This window comes from Moschus berezovskii, chromosome 15 (genome assembly GCF_049115385.1).
Source record: "Moschus berezovskii isolate FMDL1 chromosome 15, NW_MosBer_1.0, whole genome shotgun sequence".
In the NCBI taxonomy this organism is placed as follows: domain Eukaryota; kingdom Metazoa; phylum Chordata; class Mammalia; order Artiodactyla; family Moschidae; genus Moschus; species Moschus berezovskii.
In genome coordinates, this window is record NC_142474.1 from 23729585 (window position 1) to 23748788 (window position 19204).

Genomic DNA, 19204 nt, shown 5'->3' on the forward strand with positions numbered 1-19204 from the left:
CCAACCTTTTCACTCTCCTCTTTCACTTTCATCAAGAGGCTTTTGAGTTCCTCTTCACTTTCTGCCATAAGGGTAGTGTCATCTGCATATCTGAGGTTACTGATATTTCTCCCAGCAATCTTGATTCCAGCTTGTGCTTCTTCCAGCCCAGCGTTCCTCATGATGTACTCTGCATATAAGTTAAATAAGCAAGGTGACAATATACAGCCTTGACGTACTCCTTTTCCTATTAAAAGGTGGAGAGTTAACCGCCGAGGGGCAGCGTCCGGCAGGCTAAGGGTGGATTCCAGAGGCCACCCGACCTGCATTTAAATCCGGCTGCATGGCCTCGGGCAGATCAGAAACAGAGCCTAGGTTTCTTCTGCCAAAGGAGTAGGGACCGGTATGCCCACTAGTGCTGGGACTGCTGGACTGAGCAAGGGCGGTCTCCGCGCCGCGCCCCGCCCTCCCGGCCCAGTCCCCGCCCACCAGGCCCCGCCCCTCCCCAGTCCCCGCCCTCCTGGCCCCGCCCCTCCCAGGGCGCTGCTGGCTGGACCCAGCGGGTGAGTGAGGGTCACAGAGTCCGGGTCTGACTGGGGGCGGCGTGGGAACGCCCCGGACGGCGGGACAAGAGCGCCTTGGATTCCCGTGACCCGGGGCGGGGGCCGCCGCCGGGTGGTCGGGCGGGGGTGGCGGGGAGAAGCGGATCCGGCGACAATCTTCCGCCCCACTTCCGGAGCCGCCACTTTCACTTTCTTTTCCGCTGAAGCTGCTGCGCTTCTTCTCATGACTGACTGGGGCCGCCGCGGGCGGGAGGGAGTTGGGCTGAAATCCCGCACCCCGGAGGGCGCTCCCGCTCCCAGCAGGGAGAAGGGCTCCGGCCCAGCGCCCTGGCTGTGCGGCGCCCCTCCTCCCCTTCCCCGCAGCCGGGCCTGTCCAGTTTCCTCTGTCGCCCCGAGCCGGCTCGGCTTGGCTCTCCCTCTCACCTCCCACCCGTTCCCCCTCCCAGGCCCCATCCCCGGTCCTCGGGTAATGTGATGCTACCCGATTGCCACCCGGGACCCTGAGGCACCAAGAAGGCTCGGGCCGCGCCAGAGGCCACCGGCTGGGGCTGAGTTTCTCGTGGTCTGCCAGTCCTCTAGCAGGTGACTGGGAGATAGCATTTCCCCGGAGCTGCAGCCCGCCCCCCGCCGCGGGGGGATGGGCACAACCACGCCAGATGGACGAGAAGATCAAGAAAGGTGGGCACAGCCTGGGGGCGGCTGAGAAGCTTCTGGTGGGAGGTGAGCCTTGCCAGAACGCGGCCTCTCCTCGCAGAAGGGCCTGGGTGTTAGCCTGTCCTCCTTCTGCCCACTTGCCCCTCAGATTCCTCCCTTGCAGCCCAGTTGCTTCCAAGTGCATCTTGTCATTCTTTTATTTGATCCCCCTAAGGCCTCCCACGGAGAAGGCAATGGCAAGCCACTCCAGTACTCTTGCCTAGAAAATCACATGGACAGAGGAGCCTGGTAGGCTGCACGACTGAGCGACTTCACTTTCACTTTTCACTTTCACACATTGGAGAAGGAAATGGCAACCCACTCCAGTGTTCTTGCCTGGAGAATCCCAGGGATGGCGGAGGCTGGTCGGCTGCCGTCTATGGGGTCACACAGAGTTGGACACGACTGAAGCGACTTAGCAGCAAGGCCTCCCATGGACCAGCTCTGCTGAGAAGAGGGTGGGGAACTCCCAGAGGGCAAGAGACCACCCACGCTAGTCGGGGACTAGACCTCAATTGACTTGAACACCAGGGTCTTTGCCTTCCACCTCGCTCCTTCCACTCAGGTTGGAGAATTTAAGTTAGGTCATGTTACCAACCTGCTCACATACCCCTGTGTTTGTTCTTAGAACAGAAGCCTAGAGCAACTGGGTAGCCCGCATGCCTGCTGACTTTGCTCACTTCTGCTTTTGCTCATCTCTGCCTTCCCCCATCTGCCCCCTTGCTTCTTTTGGAGCTTCATCAGCTTCTCTGTGGAGAAGGAAATGGCGATCCACTACAGTGTTCTTGCCTGGAGAATCCCAGGGACGGGGGAGCCTGGTGGGCTGCCGTCTATGGGGTTGCACAGAGTCGGACACGACTGAAATGACTTAGCAGCAGCAGCAGCAGCTTCTCTGTTCTAATCCGACCATTTCTTGACCAAGGCCTTTCATTTTCTCTCCACTTGGAACACTTTTCCCCAACCAGGTCTTGACATTGTCCAACATCTCCTGCTTCAGGTCTCAGCTGCAATGTCACCTCTTCTTCTCTTTCCTGATCTCCTTATCCTGTTCATTTCCTTGCCAGTATGGATCACAGTCTGAATCTTTTTCTTTTGTTAAACTTATTAGTTGTCTTCTTACTGGGCTGGGAAGTCCATGAGAAGAGGGCCCCCGTTTATCTTATTCACTTCTGAAGCCCAGTTTCTGTGACAATGATTGGCACAGAGTAAGAGCTCAATCCTAAAGGAAATTGACCCTGAATATTCATTGGAAGGACTGATGCTGAAGCTCTAATACTTTGGTCACCTGATGCAAAGAACCAGTTCATGGGAAAAGACCCTGATGCTAGGAAAGATTGAGGGCAGAAGGAGAAGGGGGCAACAGAGGATGAGATCGTTGGATGGTATCAACAGATATGAGTTTGAGCAAACTCCAGGAGATAGGCAAGGACAGGGGAGCCTGGTGTGCTGCAGTCCATGGAGGTCACAAAGAGCTGGATACAACTTAGTGACTGAACAGCAAGAGCTCAATAAATATTTCTTGGATAAACTAGTTTAAGTATGGGGCACCTGGGAGTATGAAGGGAAAACAGAACTAAATGAGAAGGGGTGGGGAGTGTCAGAGAAGGCCTCTCAGAGAAAGGGAACTTTTAAGCTGGGTGCTGAAGGATGTGTAGGAGTTTACCAAGAAGGCAGAGAAGAAGCAGCATGTATAAAGAATCACCTCCTTCCTCACCCTCCTTACCCCCAAAGAAAAATAAACCCTGTGCTAACCTGCTTCCACTGTGGATTTCAGCTGAGGAGGTGGCCCAGAGACTCACCCGAGCAGTGGCTGGTGGGGATGAACAGGTGGCTATGCAGTGTGCCATCTGGCTGGCAGAGCAACGGGTGCCCCTGAATGTGCAACTGAAGCCTGAGGTCTCTCCGACACAGGACATCAGGTGAGGAGTGCATGGCTGACCAGGAAGCCTGGAGTTCAGAGCTTCCTGAACCCCAGTGGGCTGCAATATAGTGTTGGCCTTTAGAACAGTTAGAGCTTCCCTGGTGGCTCAGATGGTAAAGAATCCGCCTGCAATGAGGGAGACCTGGGTTAGATCCCTGTGTTGGGAAGATCCCCTGGAGGAGGGCATGGCAACCCATTGCCTGGAGGGCATGGCAACCCATTGCCTGGAGAATCTCCATGGACAGAGGAACCTGGTGGGCTGCAGTCCATGGAGTCATAAAGAGTCAGACATGACTGAGCAACTAAGCACATAGAACAGTTAAGTTATTCTTAATGGCAGGTTCTGGTGTCAAGAGCCCTAGCTTCAAACCCCAGCTCTGTCACAAATCAACTCTGCCATCTAAGGCAGGTCATTTCACCTCTCAGAGGTTTTTTTTTTTTTTTTTTAATTTAAAAAATGGAGCAGTAATAGTAGAGCTGTTAATAGGGTTGTTAGGAGGTGTATTAGAATGATAGGTCTCATAGAAGAGAAAAAACATATTAACAGTGGCATAAACAAGTTTGACGGTAGGCACTCCAGATGAGAACTCTGTAGTTCTCAGAGCTCCTGCTTCTTTTGTCTTATTATTATGCCATCATGACCTCCTTTCTCAGGTTCACCTTATGATCCAAAATGGCTCTTCCCATTCCAGCCATTGCATCACCATTCTTGTCAGTAGGAAGGAAGAAGGGCACACCCTCCCACTCTCCTCTTAAAAACATAGCTCACAAAATTGCACACACTTCTTCCACTAACTCCCATGGCCAGAACTTTTTTGCACAGCCACACTCAGCTTGAAGGGAGGCTGTCTGCCCCAGGAGACTTAAACTTGATGCTGAAATGCTCAGCACAGTGGCTGGCACATATTAAACACTCAAATGTTTTTTTCCTGCTGTGTAGTAAGACACTTTTACAGTTTCTAATTTTCAATATTGGATCCCATTTGATTTTTTATTGAGATGTAATTGACAGACCCTGTTCAGCAATTTAAAGTGCATAGTTCGAGGCTTTTAGTATATTCACAGTTGTGTAACCATCAACATAACCAATTACAGAACATTTTCATCATCCCATTAAGAAACCCCATACGCATTAATAGACATGCCCTATCTCCCAAGTTTTCTTTCCTCAACCCCTCAACCTTAGGCAACAACTAATTCACTTTCTATCTCTAGAAATTTGCCTACTCTGGGAATTTCATATAAATGAAATGGAATTATACACTATGTGGCCTTTTGTGTCTGGGCTTCTTTCACTTAGCATCATGTTTTCTAGATTCATCCATGTTGTAGCATGTATCAAAACTTCATTCCTTTTTATGACTGAATAATAATCTATTGTATGGGTATACCGTATTTTCTTTATTAATCAGTCGATGGACATTTGGGTTGTTTCCACTTTTTTGGCTAACATACACAATGCTGCTATGAACATTTGTGTCCAAGTTTTTATATGGACATATTTTTTCCCCCAGTTTTATTGAGATGTCATTGACATACAAAACAGAGTTAGTTTAAGGTATTGTGACTTACAGTAAGAAATGTATATTCTTCCTGTTCTTGGCACTGAGCTCCTAAAACCCTTGGAATTTCTTAAGTGATGAGAATGATAAAGGTGCATTTTGTTATGTTAGTGAGGTGACTCTTGGACTGCCCCTAAATTGCCTAAGGATGGAGGCTGGTCAGAAGAGGAGCCAGCCCTGTGGTTAGAGAATTGGAACTTTCAGTCTCATCACCCTGATCTCCGGGGAGGGGAGGAGGGCTGAAGGTTGAATCATCAGTAGCCCATGGATTAATCAGTCATGCCTGTGTAATGAAGCCTTCATAAACACTCAAGAAGACAGGGTTTGGAATTTTGAGAGAATGATGCTCCTTCTCACGTACCTTGCCCCATACATCTCTTCCATTTGGCTATTATATCCTTTCATAATATAGTAAGTAAATATTTCTCTGAGTTCTGTGAGCTGTTCTAGCAAAATAATCAACCCATCGAGGAGGTCGTTGGAATCCCTAATCTATATCCGGTCAGTCAGAGAACAGGTGACCACTTGGGGTTTTGATTGGTAAGTGAAGTGGTGGGAACAGCCTTGTAGGACTTCGCCCACAACCTGTGGGAGCTGACACTGTCTCTGGGTAGAGAGGGCCAGAATCAAGTTGAACTGTAGGATGCCCTGCTGGTGTCTGAAAATTGCTTGGTGTTGTGTGGGAAGCCTTCCCTTTTTTTCCCCTTCCACGTGTTGGAAATTGAGCCTCAGAACCATTTTAGGTGTATGACATATGCTTTAATATATGTATATATTGCACAGTGATTACCACAGTAAGTTGAGTTAACATCCATTGCCTGACATAGAAACAAATTATTTTTTCTTATGACAACTTTTAATATTTACTCTCTGAGCAGTTCTCAAATATACGATATCGTTAACTATAGTCACCATGTTGTACATCTCTTCTCCAGAACTTCAGTTCAGTTCAGTTCAGTCGCTCAGTCGTGTCCGACTCTCCAGAACTACTTACCTTAAAACAGGAAGTTTGTAGCTTTTACCCCCGCAACCCCCCAATCAGTCTGTTCTGTTTCTCTGACATTGATTTTTAAAAATTCCATATATAAGTGGTATAATACAGAATTTGTCTTTCTCTGTCTGATTTATTTCACTTACACAATGTCTATGTTGTTGCAAATGCCAGAATTTCCTTCTTTTTATGGCTGAATAATATTTCATTGTATATATATATATGGAAACAGCCTAAGTAACCAGGAATGAATAAAGAAACTGTGGTGTATATGTATACAATGGACACCTATTTCCATTTCCCATTCTATGGGTTGTCTTTTCACTGTATTGATAGTGTCCTTTGAAGCACACATTTTCTATTTTGATAAAATACTGTTTATCTGTTTTCTCTTATTGTTTGTGCTTTTGATGTAATCTAAGAAACCACTGCCTCATCCATGGTCATAAAGGTATACCCTTATTTTTGTTTTTAAAGAGTTTTATAGTTTTGGCTCTTACATTTAGGTCTTTGATCCCTTTTGAGTCAAGTTTTGTTACGGTGAGAGGCAAGATCCAACTTCATTCTTTTGCTTGTGAATATCTAGTTGTCACAGCACTATTTGTTAAAAATAAAAAGACTGTTTTGTCCCTGTTTAATATCGTGGCACCTTTGTTGAAAATTATTTGACCATAAGTCTGAAGTTTATTTCTGAAACCTAATTTCTAGTCTGTTGCTCTGTATGTCTGTCCTTATACCAGTAGGACAGTTTTGATTATTACAGCTTTGTAGTAAGTTTTTAAAACGGAAGCATAAGTACTCCAACTTTGTTCTTCTCTTTCAAGATTTTTTTTGGCTATTCTGGGTCCCTTGAATCTCCATATGAATCTTAGGGTTAGTGTGCCAATTTCTGCAAATTATACGTGAGCTGGAATTTTGACAGGGATTACATTGCATCTGTTAATCAATTGGCCATTTGATTTCAAATAAAATAGTTGTATATCCATTTCTTGATATATCCACTTAAGATGGTATCTGTGTACACTCCTTGTTACAAAAAATGAGGAATTTAACATACTCATCTCACTGATCCCTTTTCCTGACTTCCTGGGTTTTGTTAGTACTGTAGTAGAAGTGCTCCCAGTTGACCTCCACTTGATTCCCTCAAGTAAATGACACTAGTTGCTGCTGTAAAACATACCAATGCACACAGCTTGTTTATATCAGTTGTATTTGTTGTTTCCATAGCATAATTTAATCGCTGTTATATCAACCAATAAAACACGAGTGCTAAAAGAGAGTTTTGTCTATGAAAACTTAAATTGATTGCTTTAGAAAGACAAAATAGAAATGAGGCACCAAAAAAAAAAACAAAAGTCGTTCATTTTACGGTGAGTGAATTGTAAAAAAGAAATATGGTAAAAATCCAAAAGGGCTGTCTGTACTCAGATGCTTCGAGAGTCTTAAGTTCTTGCTCCACTTTAAAGAAGCTGATACTAGAGATCAGAAACCATGTACAATGGGTATAGTTCATACAAAAAGAAAAAAAAATCATGGGAAACTCCAGTAGCAGATTTGTACTAAATAAAAACCAAAACCAGTGGCCTTTTTACCTAGAGATTGGCCATTGAATGTGCATTTGTATCCTGTAAGGTAAAATTACGTGTTAGAGTCTGCACCTGTGTCTGCATTTCTCTGCTGTAATGAATTTTCTCACTAACTGATCACTACTGATCTGGTGACAGCAGAAATGAGGGCTCCAATTGCGTTTCTCTGTTATTGGTGTTAAGGTTCTAGCTTTTACTTTTTAAATTTTGTTTATTTTTTGAGTCTTAGTTGTGACACATAGGATCTTTGGTCTTCATTGTGGCATGCAGAATTTTTTTTTAGTTGTGGCATGTGAACTCTTAGTTGTAGCATGTGGGATCTAGTTCCCTGACCAGGGATTGAACCCGGGCCCTCTGCACTGGGAGCACGGAGCCTTAGCCACTGGACCACCAGGGAAGTCTTGGTTATACCTTTTAGATTTTGTTTTCTAAGTAAAATTAAGGCTTCTATGCTTTGCCTCTAGGTTGATACTAAAAATGTGAAAAGTGAAAGTGAAGTCACTTAGTCGTGTCCGACTCATTGCGACCCCGTGGACTGTAGCCCACCAGGCTTCTCCGTCCATGGGATTCTCCAAGCAAGAATACTGGAGTGGGTTGCATTTCCTTCTCCAGGGGATCTTCCCAACCCAGGGATCGAACCCAGGTCTCCTGCATTGCAGGCAGATGCTTTAACCTCTGAGCCATCAGGGAAGCCCTACTAAAAATGTAAACCCAGTAAAATAGCATTTATAGTATTTTGATTATGGAAATATTCAGTTCAGTTCAGTTCAGTCGCTCAGTTGTGTCCGACTCTTTGCGACCCCATGAATCACAGCACGCCAGGCCTCCCTGTCCATCAGTGTAAAATAAGTAGTGCAGTTGACACTGTATCTTTCATGTTTCAAAACCCCTGTTGTTGAAGAAGAATGTCTTGAAGGTTAAGATCTTTAAATTTCTTTTCCTTCTTTAAATTCCCTTTTAGTTTTCTATTCTGCATCAGACTCAGCTATTCTTGTTTCTTGTATTTCAAAAACTTCTCATGTGGAGAAGTGGATGGTAAACATTTGTTGTCTTTACGTGTCTAAAACTTGCTCATTTCATTGATAGTTGGCTAGATGTTGAAAATCTTTCAGTTCAGTTCAGTTCAGTCACTCAGTCGTGTCCGACTCTTTGCGACCCCATGAATCACAGCACGCCAGGCCTCCCTGTCTATCACCAACTCCCGGAGTTCACTCAAACTCATGTCCATTGAGTCGGTGATGCCATCCAGCCATCTCATTCTCTGTCATCCCGGTCTCCTCCCGCCCCCAATCCCTCCCAGCATCAGAGTCTTTTCCAGTGAGTCAGCTCGTCGCATGAGGTGGCCAAAGTATTGCAGTTTCAGCTTTAGCATCAGTCCTTCCAATGAACACCCAGGACTGATCTCCTTTAGAATGGACTGGTTGGATCTCCTTGCAGTCCAAGAGACTCTCAAGAGTCTTCTCCAGCACCACAGTTCAAAAGCATCAATTCTTCGGCGATCAGCTTTCTTTACAGTCCAACTCTCACATCCATACATGACCACGGGAAAAACCATAGCCTTGACTAGACGGACCTTTGTTGGCAAAGTAATGTCTCTGCTTTTTAATATGCTATCTAGGTTGATCATAACTTTCCTTCCAAGGAGTAAGCGTCTTTTAATTTCATGGCTGCAATCAGCATCTGCAGTGATTTTGGAGCCCAAAAAATAAAGTTTGACACTGTTTCCACTGTTCCCCCATCTATTTCCCATGACGTGATGGGACCAGATGCCATGATCTTTGTTTTCTGAATGTTGAGCTTCAAGCCAACCTTTTCACTCTCCTCTTTCACTTTCATCAAGAGGCTTTTGAGTTCCTCTTCACTTTCTGCCATAAGGGTGGTGTCATCTGCATATCTGAGGTTATTGATATTTCTCCCGGCAATCTTGATTCCAGCTTGTGCTTCTTCCAGCCCAGCGTTCCTCATGATGTACTCTGCATAGAAGTTAAATAAGCAGGGTGACAATATACAACCTTGACGTACTCCTTTTCCTATTTGGAACCAGTCTGTTGTTCCATGTCCATCCTGAGAAATTTTGAGGGTATTTTCTGGAGTATTTTAAAGCAAGTCTCAGATTTTAGCTCATTCATAAGTACCTTGATATGTCTTTAAAACTAATGACTTAAAAAATAACCTCAATACCATTATTACACCTAAAACATTAACAACTCCTTAAAATCCTCTAATACTCTGTTTGTATTAAGCTTTCCTTGATTATCTCATTGGTAATGTTTATAGTTGGTTTGTTCTAGTCAGGAGCCAAGCGAGAATTGACACGTAGCATTTCTTAATGTTGTCCGAGTGTCTCTTACTCACTTTCTCTATTTTTAGTGGCATTAACTTTTTAGAAATCTGGTTTTTGATCTCCAGAATTCTCCCACATTCCGAGTTTACAAATTGCCTCCCTGGAGTATCATTTGGTGTCTCTCATTTTCCTTGTGAACCCGTAGATGGATCTGAAGGTTAGATGAGTCAGGAGTTACTGTTGGATTCCCGGCAGCTCTTCTTCATTTTCTGATTGTTTCTTGCTGTTCTTGCTTTAAGGATGCAGTGTTTTCCCAGGTGGCTCTGGAGGTTCTAAGTAGGCTTTTTTCTGTGTCCCGAAATCAGTTCTGTTTTTTCGTCTCAGCCATCCATTTTCGTGCCATTGGTCTTCCCAAAAAGTTTTCACATCTTTGAGAAGGTTGGTGTTTAAAACCACTTTCTCTGAAATACTCCGGTTTGGATTTAAATCCTGCCTCTAACAGTTATTGTTTACTCAGTGGAGTCACTATAACCTCTCTGTGCCTCCTGTTTTTATCTGTAAAATAGGGGAGACAACAGTAGATGTCTCATGGGTTCATTAGGAGAATTGAGTTAATACATGTTAAGTGCTTTAAAGAGTCTTAGCATACAGTTAATAATAGCTGCTGTGGTTTGGTTAAGGAGCCAATAATAGCCAGTAATACAAGAGACTGAAGGGGCCAGCGCATTAAGGCCCTTGATGCCAAGGTGAGTTTGGATTTTATTCTGAGAGCCGTGTGGAGCCATTGTAGGGCCTAAGCAGCGAGTTCTGATCCAGGAGGAAGCACAGGGGAGTGGAAATCCAGGAGCTAGCTGGTGGTTGAGGTTGGACCTTCATCCAGAGCCCTTGCCCTCCCTGCAGGCTGTGGGTGAGCGTGGAGGATGCACAGATGCACACGGTCACTATCTGGCTCACGGTGCGGCCTGACATGACGGTGGCCTCCCTCAAGGACATGGTGAGTGAGGGGGTGAAAGGGAGGGCGGAGGTTCCCCTTTTGCCCGCACCTGTCTCTGCTCTGCTCCTTCCTCCCCACGCTTCCTGTCCATCCTCCCTGACAGGTGTTCCTAGACTATGGCTTCCCACCAACCCTGCAGCAGTGGGTGATTGGGCAGCGGTTGGCCCGGGACCAGGAGACTCTGCACTCCCACGGCGTGAGGCGGAACGGGGACAGCGCCTACCTCTACCTGCTGTCCGCCTGCAACACCTCGCTCAACCCTCAGGAGCTGCAGCGGGAGAGGCAGTTGCGGATGCTGGAAGGTAAGGCTCTGCTTCTTGGTGATGTGGACTCACCCGTGGTCATAGCGCGGGAGGGAGCGAGGAGCAGAGCTCAGGGGCTTTCCATCAGGGACTTGCCTGGAGGACCTTATCCATAGTGGGGAAGAGAGGACAAAGGACACCCCAGGAGGGAACCATCTGGGGAACCCTTTAGAGAACAGCCAGTCTGGGGGAGAAGGGCTGAGTTCAGTCCCTGCCCTGGCATTTATCAACTCCTTGACCCTGGGCAAGTTCCTTCCTATCTCTCCTCCTCAGTTTTCTAAGTCTGTGAATTGGATGTAATAGCTAGTTTTTAAATTTTTTACTTCTTACTTTGAAATGTTTCAGACCTACCAAAAAGTTGCAAAATTGTACAAAGAATTGTGTAAGGAATTCCCATGTACCTTTCATGTGGATTCCCCAAATACTAATATTCTGACTGTATTGGGTTTATCATTGTTTCCATGTAAAATTTTTTATTTATGCATAAATAATTTTTGGAACTGTTTTGAGGGTAGGTTGCAGACACGATGTCTCTTTTCCATAAATACTTCAGTTTGAATTTCCTTAAAAAAAAAGGTCATTTTTCTTACATTTGTTGTACAGTTAGAAAATTTAGGAAATTAACTTTGATACGGTACCACTATCTAATGTGCAGGTCTTGCTCAAATTTTACCAGTTGTCTGTCTCATATCCTTTATAGTGAAAGACCTGGCTCTTGACCTTGGTGTTTCTCTTTCAGTCTTTGATCTCTGGTCTTCCCTTGACTCTGCAGGCCAGTTTTGTTTTTAGCTTTTCTGTCGTATGTGCCCTCAGGAATGGATTCAGATTCAGTATTTTGGCAGGGCCAAACTTCAGAAGTGTTGTTTTTCCCCTCTCAGTGCAGACACTTGTGTGGACACTTAGGCACTCAGGAGATCTGTTTTCAAGCAGGGTTCTTAAGCCGGGTGGACCTAGGAGCAGTGGTGTGTGGAAGGAGGGACTGTGACCCTGTGGGAGCCAGGACACTCAGCCATGGCTGGGCCCAACTGGCAAGACCGAGCTGGAAACTCCTTGGAGCAGAGGAAGAGGATGGAAGGGGGGTTTCCTGGCTGGCTCAGGGTGTGGATGAAATTGGCTACATGGATCTGCCACCCCATGAACCCTTCTCCCCAGATCTGGGCTTCAAGGACCTCACGCTGCAGCCACGGGGCCCCCTGGACCCAGTTCCCCCAAAGCCTGGGGCCCCTCAAGAGCCGGGTCGGGGGCAGCCTGATGCGGTGCCAGAGCCCCCACCGGTAAGCTGCCCCACATGCACCCCTGTGCCCTGACTGCCCCTCCCCCGCCCGCCCCCCACCATTTAGACTTCCTGCCATCACTGCCTCTCTACCCCCAGGTTGGCTGGACATGTCCCGGCTGCACCTTCATCAACAAGCCCACTAGGCCTGGCTGCGAGATGTGCTGCCGGGCGCGGCCCGAGGCCTACCAGGTCCCCGCCTCATACCAGCCAGACGAGGAGGAGCGAGCGCGCCTGGCCGGTGAGGAGGAGGCGCTGCGCCAGTACCAGCAGGTGGGCGCCGAAGTCCCTGGAAAGACACCTGCAGCCTGGACGGGGGAGGCATAGGCCAGAAAGGGAGGCACATCCACATTGCTCCTGCCCCCGTTGTGGTCACACTGATGGTGGTGACCCTGCACTTGACTGTGACCGGCCTCTCCCTGAGGTCATTCATACTGTCGCTGAGACCCTGCTCCCCGGCTGCGACGCACATCCAGGCTTATTTGTGTTCGCCCCTCCCCTGTCCCCGTGAGCTGTGGCGCCACCCCTGGCTTTGACTTACTTTCCCATCGTGCACTCAAGGGTACCTGGCTCTGACCCCAGCATCCTAGCCAAGACCCAGACCACGCCCCCGCTTCATCCAGCTGTGACCTAGGTCTCGCTCCATTAGCCCTGACCTCATCCTGAATCCTACTATTCCTGACCCCCACCCCCTACCCCTTCCTTCCTGGCTGTAGCCCTCCTAGACTTCCTGAGAGCCTGGACCCAGCCCCTCGCTGCCCACTTGGAAGCTGACCCGCCCCCTGTTCTGCCCCTCCCACTGTCGTGTTACACACGCGCAGACTACGTAGATACGTAACCCTGAGCGGTTTCCCATTCTGATCCGATGTCCCCATCCCGCCCTTGGACCCAGTGTTGGCCATGGCCTCATTGCTGCTCCCATCTACAACCCTGGCCCAGACCCCGGCCTCTCTCCCGCCTTGCTCTGCTCCCTCGCTTTATCACCACCCCTCATCCCCCCTGCCTTTCCCTCTGAAGCTACCCCTGCCCTGCTTCTTGGCAGAGATGGGAGCCCTGCTACCCCTGACTCCCCGGTCAGACCCCGGCCCCATCTCCCCCTGACTTGACCCTAGGTTGTAGCCTTAATCTGCCCCTGCCTGGCCCGCCTCCTGCCCCACCCCCGTGTTTGGTCGCCTCGCTCCTGGTGCCACCCTTCTCATCATCTCCAGCGCTTGCCCACTGCCTGCCCCATGACCAGCCCCAGGATCCTTCCATGAGCCCCCCTTTGCCTCCGGTTAGGTGGTCTGACCCATCCCGCCTCCCTACCCGGTCCTGCCCCCCTACCCGGTCCTGCCCCCCTACCTGGTCCTGCCCGCTTCCTGTTCTGCCCGCCCCTGAGACCCTGACCCGCCCCGCGGCCCCACCCCCGTGTGCCCAGCGGAAGCAGCAGCAGCAGGAAGGCAACTACCTGAAGCACGTGCAGCTGGATCAGCGGAGCCTGGTTCTGAACACCGAGCCGGCCGAGTGCCCCGTGTGCTACTCGGTCCTGGCGCCCGGCGAGGCCGTGGTGCTGCGCGAGTGTCTGCACACCTTCTGCAGGTGCGGCCCCGCCTATATAGTACCCGGGGCCGGAAGGGGGTGGGGCCCAGGACTCTTAGAGCTGTTTGAACATCCTCACAAACTTGGGAGGTAGGCACCGTTTCCCTGTCTTGCAGAGGAGGGATGTGAGGTACAGAGAGGCTGCACAGCTCAGACATTCTGGCGCCGGAGCCAGCACCTTTCCGCAGCACCGCCGGGCCCATGCAAGGGCAGTGAGTCCCTTGCCTGACAGCCTGGGCCAGCCCCGCCCTGCTGCTTGCTGGTGGACAGTCTGCCCTCTGAGGCTCTCCTCCTGGCCCTGGCTGTGGAGAGCATGTCCTCCTTCACAGCACACATTTGACGAGCTGCTTTGGGTGCCAGGGAATGGGCTAGGCCCGGGAATCCCCGAATGCCCACAGAAGCTCAGTTTCTGCCTCCTGAAGCTTACCTTCCCATGGGCAAGCTGATGTTAATCAGATAATCACTGATATTGTAAATTGTGTCATAAGTGTCAGTGTCTTTTGATAAGAAACGGAGGCCCTGCCTAGAAGAGGTCAGGGAAACCCCTAGGGAAGCCATGCTTGAGCAGACCAGGGGATCCACGGTGGGTACATGCCTGGCCTGCCTGCCGCAGTAAGGGGCCAGTGTGTCTGGAGCAGAGGGGTGGAGCGGGTAGGGTATAGGGACGGAGAGGTATTAGAGAGGTTGAGTCACCAGGGCTCTCAGGTTTGCTCTGGGTGGGGTCGGATGGGAGGTTATGAGGAAGGACGTGGCCAATCCAGGGAGTCTAGTGAAGAGGCTTCTAGAGTTCTGCAGTGAGGGGTGAGGTGGCCTTGGCTGGAGCAATAGGAGTAGCAGTGAGGTGGACAGACAAGGTAGGTTGATGGGAGGCATCAGAAGAAAGGAAGAAATTGGGGAGGAGCCAGCCCGGGGTCAGGCCTCACCACTCGAGGGCTGGAGGCCTCGGGGGTGGGGTTCAGATGACCCTAACCTGCACCCCTCCCCCCTCCCCCAGGGAGTGTCTGCAGGGCACCATCCGCAACAGCCAGGAGGCCGAGGTGTCCTGCCCCTTCATCGACAACACCTACTCGTGCTCGGGCAAGCTGCTGGAGAGGGAGATCCGAGCGGTAAGGCCTGGGGGAGGGAGGGGCACCCTCCTGCCCTCCCCACCCCCTATCCCAGGGAACTGGGCCGGGAGCTGGCCGGTGGGAATGGGTTTGAGAGTCCCAGTCTTGGGTTCCGGACATTTATCAAGAGCCTTCTCTGTGTGGGATGCTGGCGGCCCAAGTAGTGGGCAGGATAGAAATTGGGGGAAATAGCTAGTAAAGAAACCACCCTTGTGAGGAAAAGACAGCAGAGAAGTTAACAACAGTGGGGAGAGGACTTCTGGGGCCAGATGGCCCGGGTGACCTCAAGGGCAGATACACAGTCCCTTGGAGCTTTGGTTTGCTCATCTTGAAGTGATAGCAAAAGTGTTAGTGGCTCAGTCGTGTCTGACTCTTTGTGACCCGGTGGGCTATAGTTTGCCAGGCTCCTCTGTCCATGGCATTCCTTCTGGCCACACCTCACGGTTCCCAACCAAGGATCAAACCCTCACCCCCTCCATTGGCAGCACAGGCTTAACCACTGGACCGCCAGGGAAGGCACTAACCTGTTTTTTGGATAGAGTTTGTAAACACTGCTGTGTTGGGGTTGGGGGCTGGGTTGAGGGCTTCCTGAGGGTGGCCAGGAGGGCATGCACCGAAGTTTCTGAGTCTCAGGTACCAAGGTTGTGGTCTGCTGGCAGCTCCTGAGCCCTGAGGAATACCAGCGTTTTCTGGACCTGGGCATCTCTATTGCGGAAAACCGCAGTGCCTTCAGCTACCACTGCAAGACCCCAGACTGCAAGGGATGGTGCTTCTTTGAGGATGATGTCAATGAGTTCCCCTGCCCTGTGTGCTTCCATGTCAACTGCCTGCTTTGCAAGGTGGGGACAGGGACCCACCCTGCCCAGTCACTCTGATCCTGCCAGGAGCTCATTGCAAGTCCAAGCTTATGATGGGAATAAGAGAAGGGAGCTGGTATACTGACCTGGTTCCCATGGCTTAGAGCTGCGTGTCAGTGGCTGGGTGTGGCTTGAGTCCTGACCTGAGCCTAACCCTTAGATTGAGCCCTGAACCTGGACTGACCCTAGCCCAAGACTGAGCCCCAGTCCTGCCCTGTAACTAACCCTGAGCCTAGTCACAGACCAGCCCCAGTCCTGGCCTCGGACTGTCAACCTCTGTCCTGAATGAGCCCTGACCCCAAACCCAGACTGAGCCCTACCTGACCCTCACTTCAGGCCATCCCCGTCGTCATTCTCTTAACAGGTGACCACTCTAGAGACTGGTCTTGAGCGGGTAGACAGGGCCGAGCCTGGTCGCAGTTCTGTAAACTCACTCTCAGAGCATTACACCGGCAACCAGGGCAGAACTCAGCTCGGGACAAGGAGCTGTGCCCTGGGGGAGAGGTGCTTTAGGAATTTCTGTGCCTATCAGGACTTAAATAGGTATATATGATTATTATCGTGTGTGATGACCCTGGCTTCACCACCCTGGCCTCAGTGTCCTCTTCTGTAAAATGAGTATGTAGTTTACAAAGGAAGGCTCTGTCACTGACACCATCTAGGCATTAAGTGCTTGTGTGGATGCCTGCTCTGACCCTAACTCTATGGGAACTTTCTCACCTCAAGCGTCTCATCCGCTCCAGGCCGTCCATGAGCAGATGAACTGCAAGGAGTATCAAGATGACCTGGCTCTGCGAGCTCAGAACGATATGGCTGCCCGGCAGACAACGGAGATGCTGAGAGTGAGGCTGGGTCAGGGCTGAAGGCCAAGGATCTGGGTTTTGGGGGGCGGTGGGGGCTTCTTAGCCAGGGCTGTGGTTCATGCAGCCCTGGAGGCTCTGAGCCCCTGCTGGCATTTCTCCCATCCAGAGACGGGACTCAGGACACGTGGTGAGGTGGCGGGTAGCAGGGAGTGTCAGGGTGAAGGGAGGAGACTGCCGACACAGGAGAGGAGGCTGCATGCAGCTGGGCCTGGGTGGAGCAGCGTGGGAGAGTGAATCTGAGACTCCGGAGGGTGGCCGGTTTCTCTCTGCAATAGGGTGGGGGCCAGGGAGCTGGCTGGGTCTGAGGTCAGCACCTTCTCTGCTCCAGACCATGCTGCAGCAGGGTGAGGCCATGCACTGCCCACAGTGCCAGATCGTGGTGCAGAAGAAGGACGGCTGCGACTGGATCCGGTGCACTGTCTGCCACACTGAGATCTGCTGGGTCACCAAGGGCCCCCGCTGGGGCCCCGCGGTGAGTGCCCTGAGAGCACAGGGCTCAGGAGTACTGGGGGCGGGTGCCCGAGAGTAGAGTTCGGACAAGTCAGCCCATGGGCCAAGTCTAACCCCAGCGCCTGCATTTGTGCAGTTCGTGAACTAAGAAAGCTTTTTGCATTTTTTAAAATAGTTGAACATATCAATACCTATGGCTGATTCATGTTGATGTTTGGCAGAAACCAACACAATACTGTAAAGCAATTATCCCTCAATTAAAAATAAATTAATTTTAAGAAAAAGAGGAAGGCGTGAAGCTAGAAAGCCTGGGTTCTCACTTTTCCACAAACTAATTGTGTGTCTATTCTTGATTAAATGAGAATAATAAAAGAGAAATACAATTTAAAAAATGGTTGAACATATTAAAAGGAGCATATTTTGTGACATGTAAAAACTATATAAAACCCAAATTTTAGTGTCCATAAGTAAAGTTTTGTGGGAGCCCCGCACTTTCATTGGCATACTGTCTGTGGCTGCTTTTGCGCTGCAAGTACAGAGCCCATCTGGTCTGACCTTTTACAGAAATGTTTGCCCACCCCTGCCCTAGAGGGTGCATGCGGGAGTCTGAAGTGGAGGAGTGGTCCCTGGCTCTGGCACACGCTACTGTGTGATTATGCTGTTACTCCCTTCTCTGGGCCTCAGTTTCTTCTGTAAAATGGAGATGATAGCAGAGCCCATCTCAGGCTTCTTGTCAGAATCAAATGGAAAACATGTGAGAGCAGTGGTATCTGTCATCGTGAGAAGTGTTCCTGGAGTTGGGGCTGGTGTTGTTCATGTCCAGGCAGACAGTGAGACAAGTGGAGGTGGAAGGAGCGCTCCCTCCTGCCGCCAGCGCGCTGACCCCCTCCAAATATGCAAAAATTCATCAGGTCCTTTGCAGCTCTGGGTCTCAGGTTGGGTAGATAGAGACCACACAATTGAGGGTGCTGCGAGAGACCAGAAAGGCCTTGAGAGCTGCCTGCATCTGGTAGCTGAGGCTGTGAGGATCATTCTTAGCAGCAGAATGTGCCCAGGCCAAGGCCCAGGGTGGGCAAGTGCACTTCATGGGTGTGATGGGGTGCCTGGGGTGGGGGAGGGGCACTGCTCTCTTCTCTACCCTGACATTCTCTTTTCTCGCCCCTCATCCCCTAGGGTCCAGGAGACACCAGCGGGGGCTGCCGCTGCCGGGTGAATGGGATTCCGTGCCACCCCAGCTGTCAGAATTGCCACTAAGCTGAGGATGGCCTGGTTCCCCAGCTGACCCAGCCCCACATCTACAAGCTTCTGTGGGATAGGCCTGGTGCTTTGGCTCTGATTTCTGGCTGGGAAGATGCCTTTGTGCTTGGCTGAGACAGGCCCTGAAGTGTCCTAGGCCCCTGAGCTGCGTGGATGGCCTTGTTTCCTGTGGGCATTGCAAGGGCCCTGCCTGAGCTGGCAGTTTTCCATGGCTGCATCTGCCCCAGTGCCTTTGTCCTTCCCCTGGGGCTCACCAGCCAGACCTTTCATCTCTCTGTGGCTCCCTTCTGTCTGACCCAGCCTTAAACACAGCCCCAGCCAGAGGCCTTGGTGGATGGAGCCTCTGAGAGCCCTGGATGAGTCCATACATCCCTCATCTGCCACGCTTGTCTGCTGAGCACTCAGCCTGCAGCCTCTCCTGTTGGCTTTCTGGGGGTGACTTTTCTCTGACTTTGCTGTTAGAGGCCTGGGGGCCTCTTAGAATTGCTGCTAATTTTGCTTAGAGCCAGGAGGGAGACCTGGCATGCTGAAGACAGCCCAGCCAGTTCAGCTTCTGCACTCCCTCTTCGCTGCCTGTGTACACTGATTAAAATGGTTTTCCAGGAAGGCCTGAGTGTGATGTCACGAGAGAGAGCAGAGGGGTCATGGGCTGGGACTCTGCACAGAGACAGGCAGGGGCCCAATCTCTCTGGGAATTGCAGTCAAAAGTTGATGTGTTGGCCCCTGTCAGTGTAGAACGAGGGTGTGAACAAAGCACAGGGATCCTTGTTCCGGACTTGGCACCCCTGCACCCACTTGAGGGCGGCATGCTCTGGGTCAACCTTGACCTGGACAGGCATCTTGCACTGTGTTGAGAGTCTGCCAGCTGGTGTCTGCAGGTGTGTGTGGGCTTCAGGCGGGGAGGGAGGGGCTGAGGCAGCAGCTACAGGCTGGCAGGAAATTCTT

At 50.3% G+C, this 19204-nt stretch overlaps 1 protein-coding gene across 3 annotated transcripts; it reads left to right on the forward strand.

Annotated features, from left to right (window-relative positions):
- The first annotated feature begins 495 nt into the window (after positions 1 to 495).
- Positions 496 to 18865, forward strand: RBCK1 (RANBP2-type and C3HC4-type zinc finger containing 1). Of its 3 annotated transcripts, XM_055434863.2 has the most exons (13): positions 496 to 542; positions 989 to 1262; positions 3010 to 3154; positions 10480 to 10573; positions 10677 to 10875; positions 12028 to 12149; positions 12248 to 12421; positions 13566 to 13726; positions 14721 to 14832; positions 15492 to 15671; positions 16433 to 16531; positions 16881 to 17024; positions 18176 to 18865. In XM_055434863.2, exons 2-13 carry the CDS (start codon positions 1199 to 1201, stop codon positions 18254 to 18256), a joined length of 1575 nt encoding a protein of 524 aa, XP_055290838.1. In that variant the 5' UTR covers positions 496 to 542; positions 989 to 1198; the 3' UTR covers positions 18257 to 18865. The 3 variants fall into 3 exon arrangements, with proteins under 3 accessions (XP_055290838.1, XP_055290829.1, XP_055290845.1); XM_055434854.2 differs by lacking the exon at positions 496 to 542 and having other exon boundaries at positions 691 to 1262; XM_055434870.2 differs by lacking the exon at positions 496 to 542 and having other exon boundaries at positions 696 to 1220.
- The last annotated feature ends 339 nt before the right edge of the window (positions 18866 to 19204 follow it).